The sequence below is a fragment of the Gorilla gorilla genome, chromosome 2 (genome assembly GCF_029281585.2).
Source record: "Gorilla gorilla gorilla isolate KB3781 chromosome 2, NHGRI_mGorGor1-v2.1_pri, whole genome shotgun sequence".
Lineage (NCBI taxonomy): Eukaryota > Metazoa > Chordata > Mammalia > Primates > Hominidae > Gorilla > Gorilla gorilla.
This window is the reverse complement of record NC_086017.1, coordinates 135,491,311-135,506,513: the sequence shown is the minus strand read 5'-3', so window position 1 is coordinate 135,506,513 and position 15,203 is coordinate 135,491,311. Positions and strand designations below refer to the sequence as shown.

General features: G+C 42.4%; 1 protein-coding gene across 27 annotated transcripts in view; it reads right to left on the bottom strand.

Annotated features, from left to right (window-relative positions):
• Nucleotides 1-15,203, bottom strand: part of KALRN (kalirin RhoGEF kinase) — a 688,751-nt gene that overhangs the window by 80,310 nt on the left and 593,238 nt on the right. For 13 of the 27 annotated variants that reach the window (XM_031009044.3, XM_031009045.3, XM_031009047.3 and 10 more), the window contains 2 exons: nucleotides 14,156-14,260; nucleotides 10,812-10,907 (listed from right to left, as the gene is read on the bottom strand). In XM_031009044.3, the coding sequence (XP_030864904.1) occupies nucleotides 10,812-10,907; nucleotides 14,156-14,260 (201 nt within the window). The remainder of the gene's footprint in view (nucleotides 1-10,811; nucleotides 10,908-14,155; nucleotides 14,261-15,203) is intronic. The other 14 variants (XM_031009046.3, XM_031009053.3, XM_019023832.4 and 11 more) reach the window with 3 other exon arrangements.

Sequence of the window (15,203 nt, the reverse complement as noted above, 5' to 3'; positions counted from 1 at the left end):
TAAAATTCTCTGTTCTGCTCCTGGGAGAAAACAGGCAGTGGTGGCCAGGTTTCTGCCACAGTGAGGACTTCTGCACTACCTGGAGCTCAGGGCACAAATAGTCTCAGAGGACAAAGGAAAAGGTACATGAGGATAGAGCAACAAATGTTCCCATAGTCAATCCAAGGATGGGGAATAGAAATGCAAATAGATTCAAATATGTGATGAAGTGTGGAGGAAGGTCATCCCCATATTTAAAATGAACACATTTCCTGGGCGCTGGATCTGGGATCATATACTCATAACCTGCCCCTTCTCTGGGCACCTATAGACACTCTTTACATACTCCCTGCACGGCTTTCATCACATAGTATTGTAACCACTGATTTGAATTCAGGCAAATATTTATTGAACATCTACTACATGCTAAATATTTGCAAAGTGCTGGAGAAATGAGGATGAATAAGACAAAGCTCCCTGGCCTCTATAATCTAAGCCAAAACGGGCACTCTTGTAGAGACACAGGGTACAATGGAGGATGAACAAAAGAAGCAGGTGGCTCTATGGTGGGGTGGAGAAGGAAAGACTTAACGGAAGAGGCAATGCTTGAACTGAGAATGGATAAATAAGAGACTTTCACTGGATATGCCAATGGGAGGACATTCCAGGCAGGAGCAGCATTGTGAGTATAGGGTGAAGGAGCAAATGACATGGGGGCAGCCTGGGAAGCTGAAAGTAGCCTGGTGTGGGCAGAGTACAGAGTGTGAGGGAAGGAGGGTGGCAAGTAACTGTGTGTTTTGTGAGTCTGGGTGAGTAGGTATTAAAGGAAGAGGGGATGAGGAGTGAAAACAGAATCCTGGAGAAGTTTGCAGGGATCAGATCATAAGGAACCTGTCTGCATGGCATTAAGAAGTAGAGACTTGGCCGGGAATGGTGGCTCACGCCTGTAATGCCAGCAGTTTGGGAGGCTGTGGTGAGAGGGTCATTTAAGCTCAGGAGTTTGAACCGAGCCTGGGCAACATAGTGAGACCCCCATCTCTATTAAATAAAAAAATTAAAATTAAAATTAAAATTAAAATAAAGAAGTAGAAACTTTACCTTCTAAGACCAATGATGGAAGGGTTGTAAGCAGGGAAATAGCATGTTTTAAGACTTAGAAATGTCAGTCTTAATGTTCCAAAGATATTTTCATAATTTGGGACAATGTCTCTGATGTGATAGTAAAGAGAAACAGAACTTAAATTTTAAGTACTCTATAATTAACTATACTATTTTTAAAAGGGTCTAGAAGAAAACATATCAAAATTTCAATACTGAATATGTCTAGATGATGATTTATGTTTATACTCATCATTTTTCCAAATTTTTTTGAATAAGCATATATTTCTTTTATTCGTCAGAAAAGAACTATTAATTAAAAAAAAAAAAAATGGAAAAGAGGCCGGGCGCAGTGGCTCATGCCCGTAATCCCAACACTTTGGGAGGCCGAGGGGGGCAGATAACCTGAGGTCAGGAGTTCAAAACCAGCTTGGCCAACATGGTGAAACCCCATCTCTACTAAAAATACAAAAACTAGTCAGATGTGGTGGCACATGCCTGTAGTCTCAGCTACTCGGGGGGCTGAGGTAGGAGAATCACTTGGACCTGGGAGGTGGAGGTTGCAATGAGCCAAGATCATGCCACTGCACTCCAGACTGGGTGACACAGCAAGGCTCTGTCTCAAAAAAAAAAAAAAAAAAAAAGTAAACAAAAGATCCCTCTAGCAGTCACACAGAGAGATGTCGGACTAAAATCTGAGAGGAAATGATTTCCAACAGTCCAGGGAGGAGAGGATTTTGAGCATTAACCCTAGAGACTGCGAGCTCCATATAAGGAAAATTCTGTGCTTGATTTCAAAGCCTGGTGTACAGGAGGACTCGAAGAATTTATTAAATATGCTATGTAACTTGGGAAGAGATCAAAGCTCATGTGATGAGACAATGGGTAAGCTAGCTGGTCCAGTGCCACCTACCACACCAACCAATCACCTCTTAGTTGCTCCTCTTTGATAAAAATTTGCATATCACAACTGTTAGGATGGCTATTAAGAAAAAAATAAGAGATCAGGGTCCGATTCCCAGACAGGGAGGCAGCAAAAAAATAAAAATAAAAATAAAAAAAAAGAGATAACAAATGTTGGCAAGGGTGTGAATAAAAGGGAACCCTAGTACATGTTGGTGGGAATGTAGATTTATGTAGACATTTTGGAAAACAGTATGGAGGTTCCCAAATAAATTAAGAATAGAATTATCATATGACCCAATAATCCCTCTTCTGGGTATATACACAAAGAGAATGAAGTCAGCTTTTCTTAAAATATCTGCACCCCCATGTTCATTGCAGTATTATTTACAATAGTATGCTATGGAAACACCTAAGTGTTATTGATGGACAAATGGTTAAAGAAACTGTGATACACACACACACACACAAACACACACACACACACACATGCACAGAGAGAGAGAGAGAGAGAGAGAAATATTATTCAGCCTTAAAACACAAGCAGTGGGGAAAGGATTCCCTATTTAATAAATGGTGTTGGGAAAACTGGCTAGCCATATGCAGAAAACTGAAAGTAGACCCCTTCCTTACACCTTAAACAAAAATTAACTCAAGATGTATTAAAGACTTAAACATTTTTAAAACCTAAAACCTAAAAACCCTAGAAGAAAACCTAGGCAATACCATTCAGGACATAGGCATGGGCAAAGACTATGATTAAAATACCAAAAGCAATGGCAACAAAAGCCAAAATTGACAAATGGGATCTAATTAAACTAAAGAACTTCTGCACAGCAAAAGAAACTATCATCAGAGTGAACAGGCAAGCTATAGAATGGGAGAAAATTTTTGCAATCTATCCATCTGACAAAGGGCTAATATCCAGAATCTACAAAGAACTTAAACAAATTTACAAGAAACAAACAAACGACCCCATCAAAAAGTGGGCAAAGGATATGAACAGACACTTGTCAAAAGAAGACATTTATGCAGCCAACAGACACATGAAAAAAAGCTCATCACCACTGGTTACTAGAGAAATGCAAATCAAAACCACAATAAGATACCATCTCACGCCAGTTAGAATGGCGATCATCAAAAAGTCAGGAAACAATAGATCCTGGAGAGGATGTGGAGAAATAGGAACACTTTTATACTGTTGGTGGGAGTGCCAATTAGTTCAACCATTGTGGAAGACTGTGTGGTGATTCCTCAAGGATCTAGAACCAGGAATACCATTTGACCCAACAATCCCATTACTGGGTATATACCCATAGGATTATAAATCATTCTACTATAAAGACACATGAACACGTATGTTTATTGCAGCACTGTTCATGATAACAAAGACTTGGAACCAACCCAAATGCCCATCAATGATAGACTGGATAAAGAAAATGTGGCACATATACACCATGGAATACTATGCAGTTGTAAAAAAGGATGAGTTCATGTCCTTTGCGGGGACATGGAGGAAGCTGGAAACCATCATTCTCACCAAACTAACACAGGAACAGAAAACCAAACACTGGATGTTCTCACTCATAAGTGGGAGTTGAACAATGAGAACACATAGACACAGGGAGGGGAACATCACACACTGGGGCCTGTCTGGGGGTTGGGGGCTAGGGGAAGGATAGCATTAGGAGAAATACCTAATGTAGATGATGGGTTGATGGGTGCAGCAAACCACCATGACACGTGTATACCTATGTAACAAACCTGCACGTTCTGCACATGTATCCCGGAACTTAAAGTATAAAAAAAAATTAAAAAAAAAAGATCCTGCCATTTGCCACAACACAGATGGACCTGAAGGACATGATGCTGAGTGAAATAAGCCAGATACAGAAAGAAAAATATTGCATGATCTCATTTATATGTGGAATATTTTTTTAAAAGGTCAAAATATACACAAAAATATACACTGACAGAAAATAAAACAGTAGTTACCAGCAAAGTGGAGAAGGCATCTAGGAAACCGGGACATGTAGGTCAAAGGATACAAAGTAGCAAATCTGTAGCATGAACAGGTCTAGAGACCTAATCTACATGAGGATTATCATTAATAAAATTGTATTTGGAATTTTTGTTAAATAAGTACATTTAGCTACTCTTTAGGTACTAATTTAGACTTCCACCAAAATTTTATTTAACTAATTAAAATATAAATTTTAGCTACTTTTGTCACACATACACAAAAAAGTAACTGTGTGACATGATAGATATGTTAATTTGCTTCACCACAGTAACCATTCTACTATCTATGGGTATCCCATAACATCATGTTGTAAACCTCAAATATACACAATAAAATATATGTAAAAAAATAACATATGGCTGTGGCTGTCACTTTGGGAGGCTGAAGTGGGAGGATTGCTTGAGCTCAGGTTCAACGCTAGTCTGGGCAACAAAGCGAGACCTCATCTCTGCTAAAAATAGAAAAATTTAAAAATCAGCCAGGCATGACGACACATGCCCATAGTCCCACCTGCTCAGGAGGTTGAAGTGAAAAGATTGCTTGAGCCCAGGAGATCAAAGCTGCAGTGAGCCGAGATCAAGCCACTGCACTCAAGTCTGGGCGACAGAGCGAGACCCTGTCTCAAAAAAACCGAACAACAACAAAAACCTTACGTAATAGTCTCTGGACAAAAAGCATGGGATCTAAGTAATTCCTAGGCAAACTGTTGGTGGGTGTAGGGACAATACACAGTTGAAAAGCTTAAGTCTGGATTTTCCAGGCCAATGACATTTCAGATTTGTAACTGGGCTAAAAAAAAAATTTTGTGGAGGCTGGGCATGGTGGCTCACACCTGCAATCCTGGCACTTTGGGAGGCCATTGCAGGAGAATTGCTTGAGGCTAGGAATTTGAGACCAGCCTGGGCAACAAAGTCAGACCCTGCCTCCACAAAACAAAAACAAAAACAAACAAACAAAAAATGGTGGAAATCTAAACTTTTACCTTCTTACAAGAACCTCAGTAATTGGCCTGGTGTGGTGGCTGATGCCTGTAATCCCAGCACTTTGGGAGGCCAAGGCAGGCAGATCACGTGAGGTTGAGAGTTCAAGACCAGCCTGACCAACATGGAGAAACCCTGTCTCTACTAAAAGTACAAAATTAGCTTGGTGTGGTGGCGCATGCCTGTTAATCCCAGCTACTCAGGTGGCTGAGGCAGAAGAATAGCTTGAATCCGGGAGGCGGAGGTTGCGGTGAGCCATGATCACGCCATTGCACTCCAGCCTCGGCAACAAGAAACAAGAGCAAAACTCCGTCTCAAAAAAAAAACAAAAAAAAACGAAGCTTGGGAATCTCTTCCACAGAAGAATGCTAGAAGAACCCAGTTCCTGGAAACATACACCTCTGCAATGGATATGATGAGGCCATTATTTTTTCCCCATTTGGATTCTGAACTTTTGCTAACTCTACCCGGCTATTGACAAAACAAGTTAATTCTTCTAAAGGGGGGCAAAGCACACACACAAATACAGCCTGGCTGTGGCCATGTTCTTCCATGACCCACAAGGCTGGCCCAAGGAGGAGATGAATGCTGTCAAAATAGGAGAACCAGAGGGTGGAAAGTCTTGCTGAAGCAGGTAGGGCACATTCTCAGGGTGCCAGGCCACCAAGTAGACTAAATAGGAGTTCAGTCCTGGCCAGTCTCTTCCCTAAAGGCAGAGGATTATTAGCCAGGGTCCACTAGGGCCATCCTGAGCCCAGTGAACTACGCTAGTGTGCCGCCCAATGACGAGCTCAGAAAGGGGCTTTCTTTTCTTTTCTATCTCTCTCTCTCTCTCTCTCTTTTAATTTTTTTTTTTTTCTGTAGAGACAGTCTTGCTTTGTCACCCCAGGCTGGAGTGCAGTGGCGCGATCTCAGCTCACTGCAACCTCTGCCTCCCGAGTTCAAGCGATTCTCATGCCTCAGCCTCTGGAGTAGCTGGGATTACAGGCGCATGCCACCACGCCCATCTAATTTCTTTTGTATTTTACTAGATATGGGGTTTCACCGTGTTGCCTAGGCTGGTCTTGAACTCCTAAGCTCAGGCAATCTGCCCGCTTCGGCCTCCCAAAGTGCTAGGATTACAGGTGTGAGCCACCACTCTCGGCCTAGGGGCTTTCTTTCCAGAGTCTTGGTCTTTCATCTCAGGAAGATGGTAGAATTCTGGGGCTCCAGGACTTCAGTTTAGAGATACACTAGATTCTCACATGGCCAGGAAGCTCTTGTTTCTCAAACTTGGGAAATAAAACCAAATTGTATAGACTGTCAAACTATTACCCTGCAACATTCACCCAACCAATCTATTGCTGGCAAATACTAAGTTTCCATGTGCCCAGCTTCATACCAAGCTACAGGAGATAAGGATGACACAGTTCCCTTTGCCTGTCCTTCACAAGGCAGTCGAGGTGGCTAAGAACTAACATTTGTAGATGCTTGATTATCAGTTTACAAAGCCCGTTCATGCCTACTCAATTAACATCATAACTCTGTTGGGATTAGATTTGAATAGACAGAATCAGCATCACTAATAAGTGAGGTAAAATAGAACCCCAAGTAAACTAAGTAATTTTCCCAGGACTATACAGTAGATAGCAGAGGCAGGACTAAATCCTAGGTCTTCTGATTCCTTACACAGTCACTGCCAGCAGCAACAGTCCACACGTCTAGAAAAGGCTTTATTAAAAATCACACAGTGAAAGCAGGGGGAGCCCTATTCCTGGCTCAAAGATAATCCCTTAATGCAAAACCCAGAAAAAGTGTGTTAGTTCTATCTGGGGAGATGGGTGAGCATCTTTCTTAATAAACAAAAGCACGGATTAAAGACCAAGGCTGATAGCAAGACCACAGAAGGGCCCATTAACGTCCAGAAGGACTCATGGGTGGGTGGTGACTCTTCGGGAGTTTTATCTGCACTGCAGATAAACCCTGTTTTTGTTCCTTAACAGTAGGTCTTGTGCAGCAGAGATCCTAACTCACCGAGGCAGAAGCTTTGGTATAACAAATGACCAAGTGACCATAAAGCACCAGGGGCAGCTCTGGGAGATAGGAACATGGGGGATCTCATGGCCTTTGGGTGGAGCCAGGGAGCCAAATGAATTCTAAAGCAGAATTCCGTGCCACGGCTTGAGCAACCAATAAAGCGGAAAGACTTTAAGGACTCAGTAAAGTCCAAGAATACCAGATGCTCCTGTAAGATGGAATTGAACTCTGTAAAGTGGAAAGAACTTTATTAGTTCTTCCTCATATGGAATGAAGAAAACTCCCACCCACAGGTCTAGATTCTGCCCTCTGGGGTAATAAAGAGTTAGTTGCTCTTTGCAACCTCATTCCCATGGCAGTGCTTCAATTACTAGAAGACAGCTCTCATGTGTCTTCTCCTAACTTCTCCCCATAGTTAACCTTGGTTTCCTCAACTTTCCTTCAAATTACACGGACCACATGGTTTGGTTACCTCCTCTGGGCCCCTCCAGTTTGTTCAAGAACATTGTAGAAGGTTGCATTTAGAATAGAATAATAGAATGAATTGGCTGGGCGTGGTGGCTCATGACTGTAATCCCAGCATTTTGGGAGGCTGAGGTGGGTGGATCACTGTGGTTAGGAGTTTGAGACCAGCCTGGCCAACATGGTGAAACCCTGTGTCTACTAAAAATACAAAAATTAGCCAGGCATGGTGGTGTGCCTGCAATCCCAGCTACTCAGGAGGCTGAGGCATGAGAATCACTTGAACCTGGGAGGTGGAGGTTGCAGAGAACCGAGATCATGCCGCTGCACTCCAGCCTGGGCGACAGAGTGAGACTCTGTCTCAAAAAAAAAAAAAAAAAGAAAGAAAGAAAGAAAGAATCAAATGCATTAGTCACACACAGCTCATGACGTGTATGGTCTGAATACCTTTGAATACTATTGCTTCTTTTGATCTGTACATTGTACTTTCATTAACCAAGCCTGTGATAATACTCACTATCTTCGCAGCTATCACACAGTTGTACTTAGTCAAATAAATACTCCAGAGCTTTTATGAGCTCTGAATCTTTTCTTCTTCTAAGCGGAAGAACTGATAAGGAATAGGACTAAGAGTCTCGAAGGTGAAAATGCAACTTAGTGCTCCCAAGCATGGCTGAGATATTCTCAACCTAGTATTGTTACATTGCTACCACATGTGGGAAGGGGAGAAAGAGAAAGTGGTGGAAAGGACCAAGAATCAAATTTTGGTAGGAAGATTCTAAGAAACCAAACCACTGCTTCCTCTTTCCTTTCTGTGACGTGAGCTTGGTTTTACATGTTAAGCCAAAGATAGCTTTAATTCTGGGCTTACTGTAGGTCCTCAAGAGTAGTTATTGCTGGAAGAAGTTATATCCTTCATTATGGCACACTCACCACAGAAAGGACATTCATTCAACAGACATTTATTGAGAGCCTATAATAAAGCCAATCAACACCAATGCCATCCCACATCCCCTCTTCTCTAGAAAATTTGCTGTGATGGGACTTTTCTATGTCTTTGCTTACATGTTTAACACCATTGATCACACAAATTAGTGGTCTGGAGACTGTCAGCAGTGCAAAGCTTAGCAGTAGTAGTGGGCAAAAAGGCAATCCAAAATATAAAAATAGACTCTGGAAACAAGTGTTCATGAAAAACCCACTAAGTGTAAAAGACTTTTTTATACTAATAGAGCAAAAAATAATAATATCCTAAATGACTTACCATCTAGCTAGGGAGGTAAAATGCAAATGAAATTATTACGATATTTTAACAAATTACACCACAGAGCTGCTTAAGAGCTGTCCCAGGCAGTATGTGGCTTTAGTAATTACCATGGGATTATAATGGAAATTTGGCCTGGGCTGGTCAGAGAAGCCCTTGTAGAGAGGAGATTTGAGTAGGACCCTGAATGACCACTATGCTCTAGATAAGCAAACATAAGAGGGAGAACATTCCAGAGAAATGGGGCCATATGAACAAAAACTTGGAGGGAAAAAAGCCAAGTGTGAGTTCGAGGATAGCAAAGAAAACAATTTGTTTGGAACAGAGTTCATCAACCAAATAAATAACTAGATGCTGGAAAGGTAGGTTGGAGAACAGGCTACAAAAATATCAGAATATTAGGTAAGTGTGGACTTTATGTATAGGCCAGTGATTCCCAAACTTTGATTATATATCTCTGTCACTGAAAATAATTTTGCTCGTGTAACCCCAAACATGTAACTTGTTTATAAATTCTATATTTATGCTACTGTACTATCATTATATACATAAGAAAACACACACAAAACCATTTTAAAATGATATAAAGAGGCCCTCAGGTGTACCTGAGGGCACCCCCCCCCCCCCATTGGAGACCACTGCTTATGTAGCCAAGAGGGAGGCAATAAGCAGTGTTTACAGAAGACCAATTGGGGGTGAAGGCAGACTTAGCAGAGAAAAGGCAGGCAACGGCTACTGCAATACTCCAGGAATGAATTCAGGGCCCATGCTCAGATGGTAAAAGAAAAAATGCAAAAAAGAAAGAAAAAGGATGACTTTAAGAAAAAAATTAAATACAGCATTTGTAGAATGAAGAGGGTATATAGGTTGGTGTGGAGAGGGAGAGCAAGTGAGAAGCAGGCAGAGAGGGGTCTTTGAAAGTCAATGTAGTGCCCAGAAGAGTACTTAACTCCTGCTGGTAGGAAAAGGAAAGATGGCAGGAAAATAGACGATTTTCAGGAGTTTGACACTAGGTACTGAAAACAGCAGGTTTTTTTTTTTTTTTTTTTTTTTTAATTAGAAAGGAAAATTTAGCAGGAAAAGAATAAACTCATATGTATTAAACCTCATTTATATAGTATATGCTGGGATATCTGAAAAGGGAGTTACTATAGTCAAAATTATTAGGTAGCTTTCCATAGAGAGCATCCATCATTTTCCTCTAGCTCCTGGGCCAAGTGATTAATAAGACTGCCCAATAGAAGTCTGGCAGAAGCACAGACATTTATCCTAATGAGAATTGCAGGAAAAGCTAAATGGGTGATATGGATGAGAGTGAAAGAAAGGAAAATGCTTCCAATTGTCATCCTGTGGTGATACACCTAAATGTAAAAACAGGAGAGTGGAGGAACAGCTCCATCCTAATGAGCTATCCAAAAAGGGGCCCTTTCACCAGCATTATGCCAAAACCCCAAACCTGCTCAGACTCATCACCTATCCCTCCAATGGGCTGATGGGTCCGTGAGACAGTCACAGGCTAGACAGGCTGCCAGTGGCTTATGTTCAGTTTTTCCCCCCATTGTAGGGCTAGGCACTGACTCTCTTAATTTATTGTGGTGAGGTATCCACACACTTTTGCCCATTCCCCTTTATAATCAGCAGTCTACTTTTGAAAGACTTTGCACGCTGGAAGGCTACCCAAGTCCCCATAAAATTTCCTAGTGCTGTCAAATATCCAATCAGTGTGTTCTGGGTCTCAGCATCACAGTGTACTAGCTTCTGGGCTAACCAAATATATATCAATCACTGACTGAATGCCACGTGCCTGTGGGCCGCTGGATCAGGCTTGCAATGAGGTGAGTTTGTCTTGGATAGTTTTCAACTTTCATCAACACTGCAGCCCCCAAATGATGTATTAATTCCCTATACCCATTCCCAAACAAAGTCAAAAAGGACTCTGGGGTACAGCTTTTTAGAAACCATCATTAGCTGCAATCACATAGGAAGAATGAGGACACGTGCAAAGGAGAAAACGGCAGACAGATGCAAGGCTGGAGCAGTGCGAAGGTGAGACACACACAGAACTGCCTCCAGGACCCCCACTTACCAGCTTGTTTTTGACCAACTTTTCTATTGCATTGACAAGGTCTGCAGCAGTAGGTACTTCAGTGGAAGCCTGCCGGGCTGCTAGCAAAGAGGAGGACTGCAAGACATCAGGCAGCAGAGGAAAAGCAGATTAGCAAAGAATAAGGAACAGTGATCAGGAAATAAAACAGAAAGTCCAAAGCTCAAGCCAGGGAAGGGAAGCAAAGTTCTGTGTTTAGACAGAAGAGGTGACAGAGGGAGAAGAGTGTGGGTGTAATACAGGCTTGCCCAACCCCTTATCAGGAATTCTAGCCAGCAGCAAATGGATGGGACTAGGCTATCCTTAGGCAAGCCTATGAAGGAGGGGAGAGGAGAAATCACTGACTTCCTGGGAGGCCTACAGACTAGGGTTGTACCTACTGACAGCAACAGCTTGGAGGGCGGGGGCTACTGCTCTGTGGGCAAACAAGACTTCGGCCACTACACAGCTGCCCGTTGCTGTTTCGGGGTGTGAAGGATTCAACAAACCCAGCCTTGTGTGTGTCCAAAAAAGGGAAACAGTTCTTGCTTTACTACAGCCTTAGATATAGATCTTTATTATGTGTCCAGCAAAAATGCTAGGGGCAGGACCCTTAGAGACCAGCAAGCTAGATACTCCCTTCCTGTATTCTCTCCCTCTGTCTTCCTCTCCCCCTCTGCCCCTGACACACATACACCCTTACCCCTCCACAAAGCATAGCTGGCTCTGGTAAGGCCCCTGAACTGGAACACTAGGAAGTAATAAAAGGCTTTAGCAGGAGTCCTGAAGCAGCCAGGAACTACCCTGTTCATAGTAAAGAGACGACTCCAGGACCTCTCTGTGTCCCTTTTCCCCTGCACCAGCAGTGAGGAGTTGTCCGTGTGGTTGTTTGTGTGGTCAATGGTTTGGAGCTTCCTGCTCACTGAAGGATGGTGGTTTTTTGTTTGGCTTTTTCTTCCTTCTTCTACCTGAGAAGAAACTGGGGGAGAAATGGTTAACCCTGCACAGTTTGTGTGTGCTTTTACTTCCAGCTTATCAGAGCAGAGGGCAGTGGTGTTCCCAAGGCCAGGACATAGGCTCCTTCAAGTTTGCCCCTTGGGTTAGAGAGAAAGTTTCAAAAATGAAGCTTCTCATCTAATCTAAGTTACTTTATTAAGTCTTTGCTTCTGAGATGGGAGGAAAATAATTATAATTAAGGAAGATATAACAATATTCTTTTTCCTCTCTTGGGGACTGCAGGAAAAAGCTTATGTCCATGTGGAAAATCAAGTTATCCTCTTTTTAATCTAGTAATCCTACTCCTGGGAATTTATTCCAAGGACAGAAGTCAAAAGAACAAATGCTGTATATACACAGGGATCTGTATGTAGTAGTATTAGCCATAGTAACAAACAATGGAAACACCTTGTTAAGATGTCCCCAACAGGCTGATCAAACACATTACGGAACAGCAAATAAGCAAAGTTTTCTCCAGCTATTAAAATTACAGCTAGGAAGAAAAAAATTCATGCAATTTTAGGAAATGGTAGTAAATAAAACATTGGACACAACATATGCATATTATAATTGTAAAAGTAAAACATACACACATATGAAAAAGATTAGAAGGAAACATGGAGAAGACAATTGCACAATATTACAACGGTGAACTTTCAAAAATTCCTTTGACAGTGTTGTAAAAATTGTTTTAATAAATCCAACTCCATTTGCTAGATGCTCTGAAGTTCATCCCACTCCCAAACATTTATAAAAAACATACAGAAATCAAACAAGCAGGAATAAGGAGAGTTCATGTATCTGAAAGGAGACTGTTGCCATCTGCCCCATTTCTGGATAAGGAAAAGGCTACACAAATAAAGGTAAGTCAGAATTCTAGGTTAAAAATTATCCAGAAACAATGTAACATCCTTTTCTGTAAACAAGCTGTGTTTGAGGGAATTAGGGAGAGAGGGTCGTGACCTTATGCAAGTGGGGCCCTTGCACAGAGGGCTGTGTGAGACATGGGAACCCTACTCCCTAGGCCATGATCACTGTTTATAAAATACATTACAAGTAGGCAGGTCTCATTTCCATCTCAAGGTGAAGCACCAGCACTTCTGTCTCAGGAACCCAGGATGGTATAACACCAGCCTTCCTACTATGTCTCTTCCCAACAATCCAGAGTCAAAGAGCTGGCCCTGAAGACAGGGCCACCAACATCACCTAGGAGGGGCCACGACTAGGTGAGTCACATCATGGGGTCAGCTGCCACATCTCAGAGTCCCTAGACTTTGTCCTTCCGGCCTAGCACAGAGGAAGACTTCAGTTAATGTCTGTGGGTTAACAATTAAAATGCAAAGCAGAGAGAATTAAAATAAGAACTGAGATGTCACCAGAAAGGACACACCCGCAGGAGGCTGTCCCACTACAGGGCAGAGCACTAGAGAGCACAGGAGAGCCTGGAGGGACAGGTAGACAAGCTGCCACATCCACTACCACCACTGCAACAAAACAGCACTTGAAAAAGCAAATGGAAAGTGCCATACAGTCAAAACCCAAACCTGCCGCTTCCACGTCCAGAGTCTAAGAGAATCAGCAACACTTAAGGCAAAAAAAAAGGTGATGTGAAAGCAGGGCTGCAAGGAGACTGAGTGACAAGTGAGGGAGAACATAAAGCTGCCCCAAGCCTCGGGTCAGTACCTGGAAGCACATCTAACCTATGCTTCTGCTCCAGAACAACTGGGATGATCACCGGGTGACTGGAGACACAGGGGGCATCGATATTTCAAATACCAGTGAGCCTATGCATGCCAGCGGGCCGGGGAATCTTGCAAAGCAAAGTCACGCAATTTCGCATATTATGTTTGCCCACCTTTGACAATAACTTCCCCTTAGCAGCATCTCCATTCCTCATACTGTCATTGCAAAATTTGACCAACACTGGGCTTGACTGGTAGCTACCATTAGTTAGAGTTTAGAGTTGACTACAGGGAAAACAACTAACATGCAGGTTGTACAGTCAGGTACGACAAAATGGTTGTGGACTGGAACTACCTGGAATTGCTCCTTTTAGGATGTGCTGCTTCCAAAGACAGAGCCATTACCCTTTATCAACAGGACAAGACACCAGGCAGATTCCCACTTTGAGAATTCTGCACACACACCCCTCCACTGCCTAGAATGAAGTTGGACCTCCAGGGTTGGGGAAGGTACACCTACCAAATAGAGACACAATTGATATCAACATGGATTCATGTGGACGATGAGATAACATGCGAGAAAGAGTATGACTACCCCCATCACACACAAAAAAACAAAATCACGCACGGCACGTTGCTCTTTTAAGTGAGAAAGTAAAGAAGTTCTACCATTTCATCCTGTGTAGGGTCGTTGTCAAAAATCTTCATAGGTGGTGGGAGGGGTGTGTGTGACTCTTCATCCGGCTCATCTTCACCCCAACCTTTCTTGCTCTTCTAGAACAAAAGAGCAGCATTAGTTACTGTGTCACAAACATGCCAGTGGTTCTGGACTTGACATTAACAAAAATAATACATAGGAGGAGAGTTCCTCTCTCAACTCACTCTTAACTGTTCAGCCGCAATTTCCTCTTTTGATACATGGATACACCTGCTTATTTCAAATGAGAGTGAGCACCGGTGGGGAACACACACACACACACACACCCAAAAAGAAGCAAAACCAGAAACTATCTATCTTATCGATTAGCAAGAAAAGAAAAAGCTGGAAGTAGTCAGAGAGAGCCTAACTTTTACATTTTTGTAGGGCTATGAGACCATAGCCCAAATGCCGCCAGGCTTAGCTGCCATTTCCAGAGGGAGAAATGACAGGTAGCATAAAATCACAACAAGAGGGGGTCCAGTTACACATCACAAAGAATTTCTTAGCCACATCAGTGATTAGAGCAGGATTGTGTGCCAAATAAAACAGGCATCTCATTTCCCCAACCGAAATATATCCACTGTCTTTTGGTTACAGAATCTCAGCTTCATCCAGCCTAACTTTGGCTACAGTCTCTCAAACCTTCCAGTATGGGCGTTCATTAGTTTTCATGAAGGCCCATTTAATCACTGACTGACTCCTAGATTAAACTTTTTCTTTGAGCGGAAACCCTGCCTATTGTAATCTTCATCTGTTCATCATAGTTATCTGGAGTAACTCTGGATGATCTATTCCTTTTGATGTGTGGCACTGCTCAAGAGACTTGAAAACAGCTACAATCTCCCAGCACAGTCCTGTTTTCAAAATGAAACAATCTTCATTCTTTTATTCTAAATCTAAACAGGTCTAGCTGGTTTTAATGTAGTCCTTAGTAGAGGTAGGGAACTAATGACCAAATGACTCCCCTCAGGCCCAGGTCCTATCTCCAAATCTGGCAAATGGTTTCTGTCTGCTGGA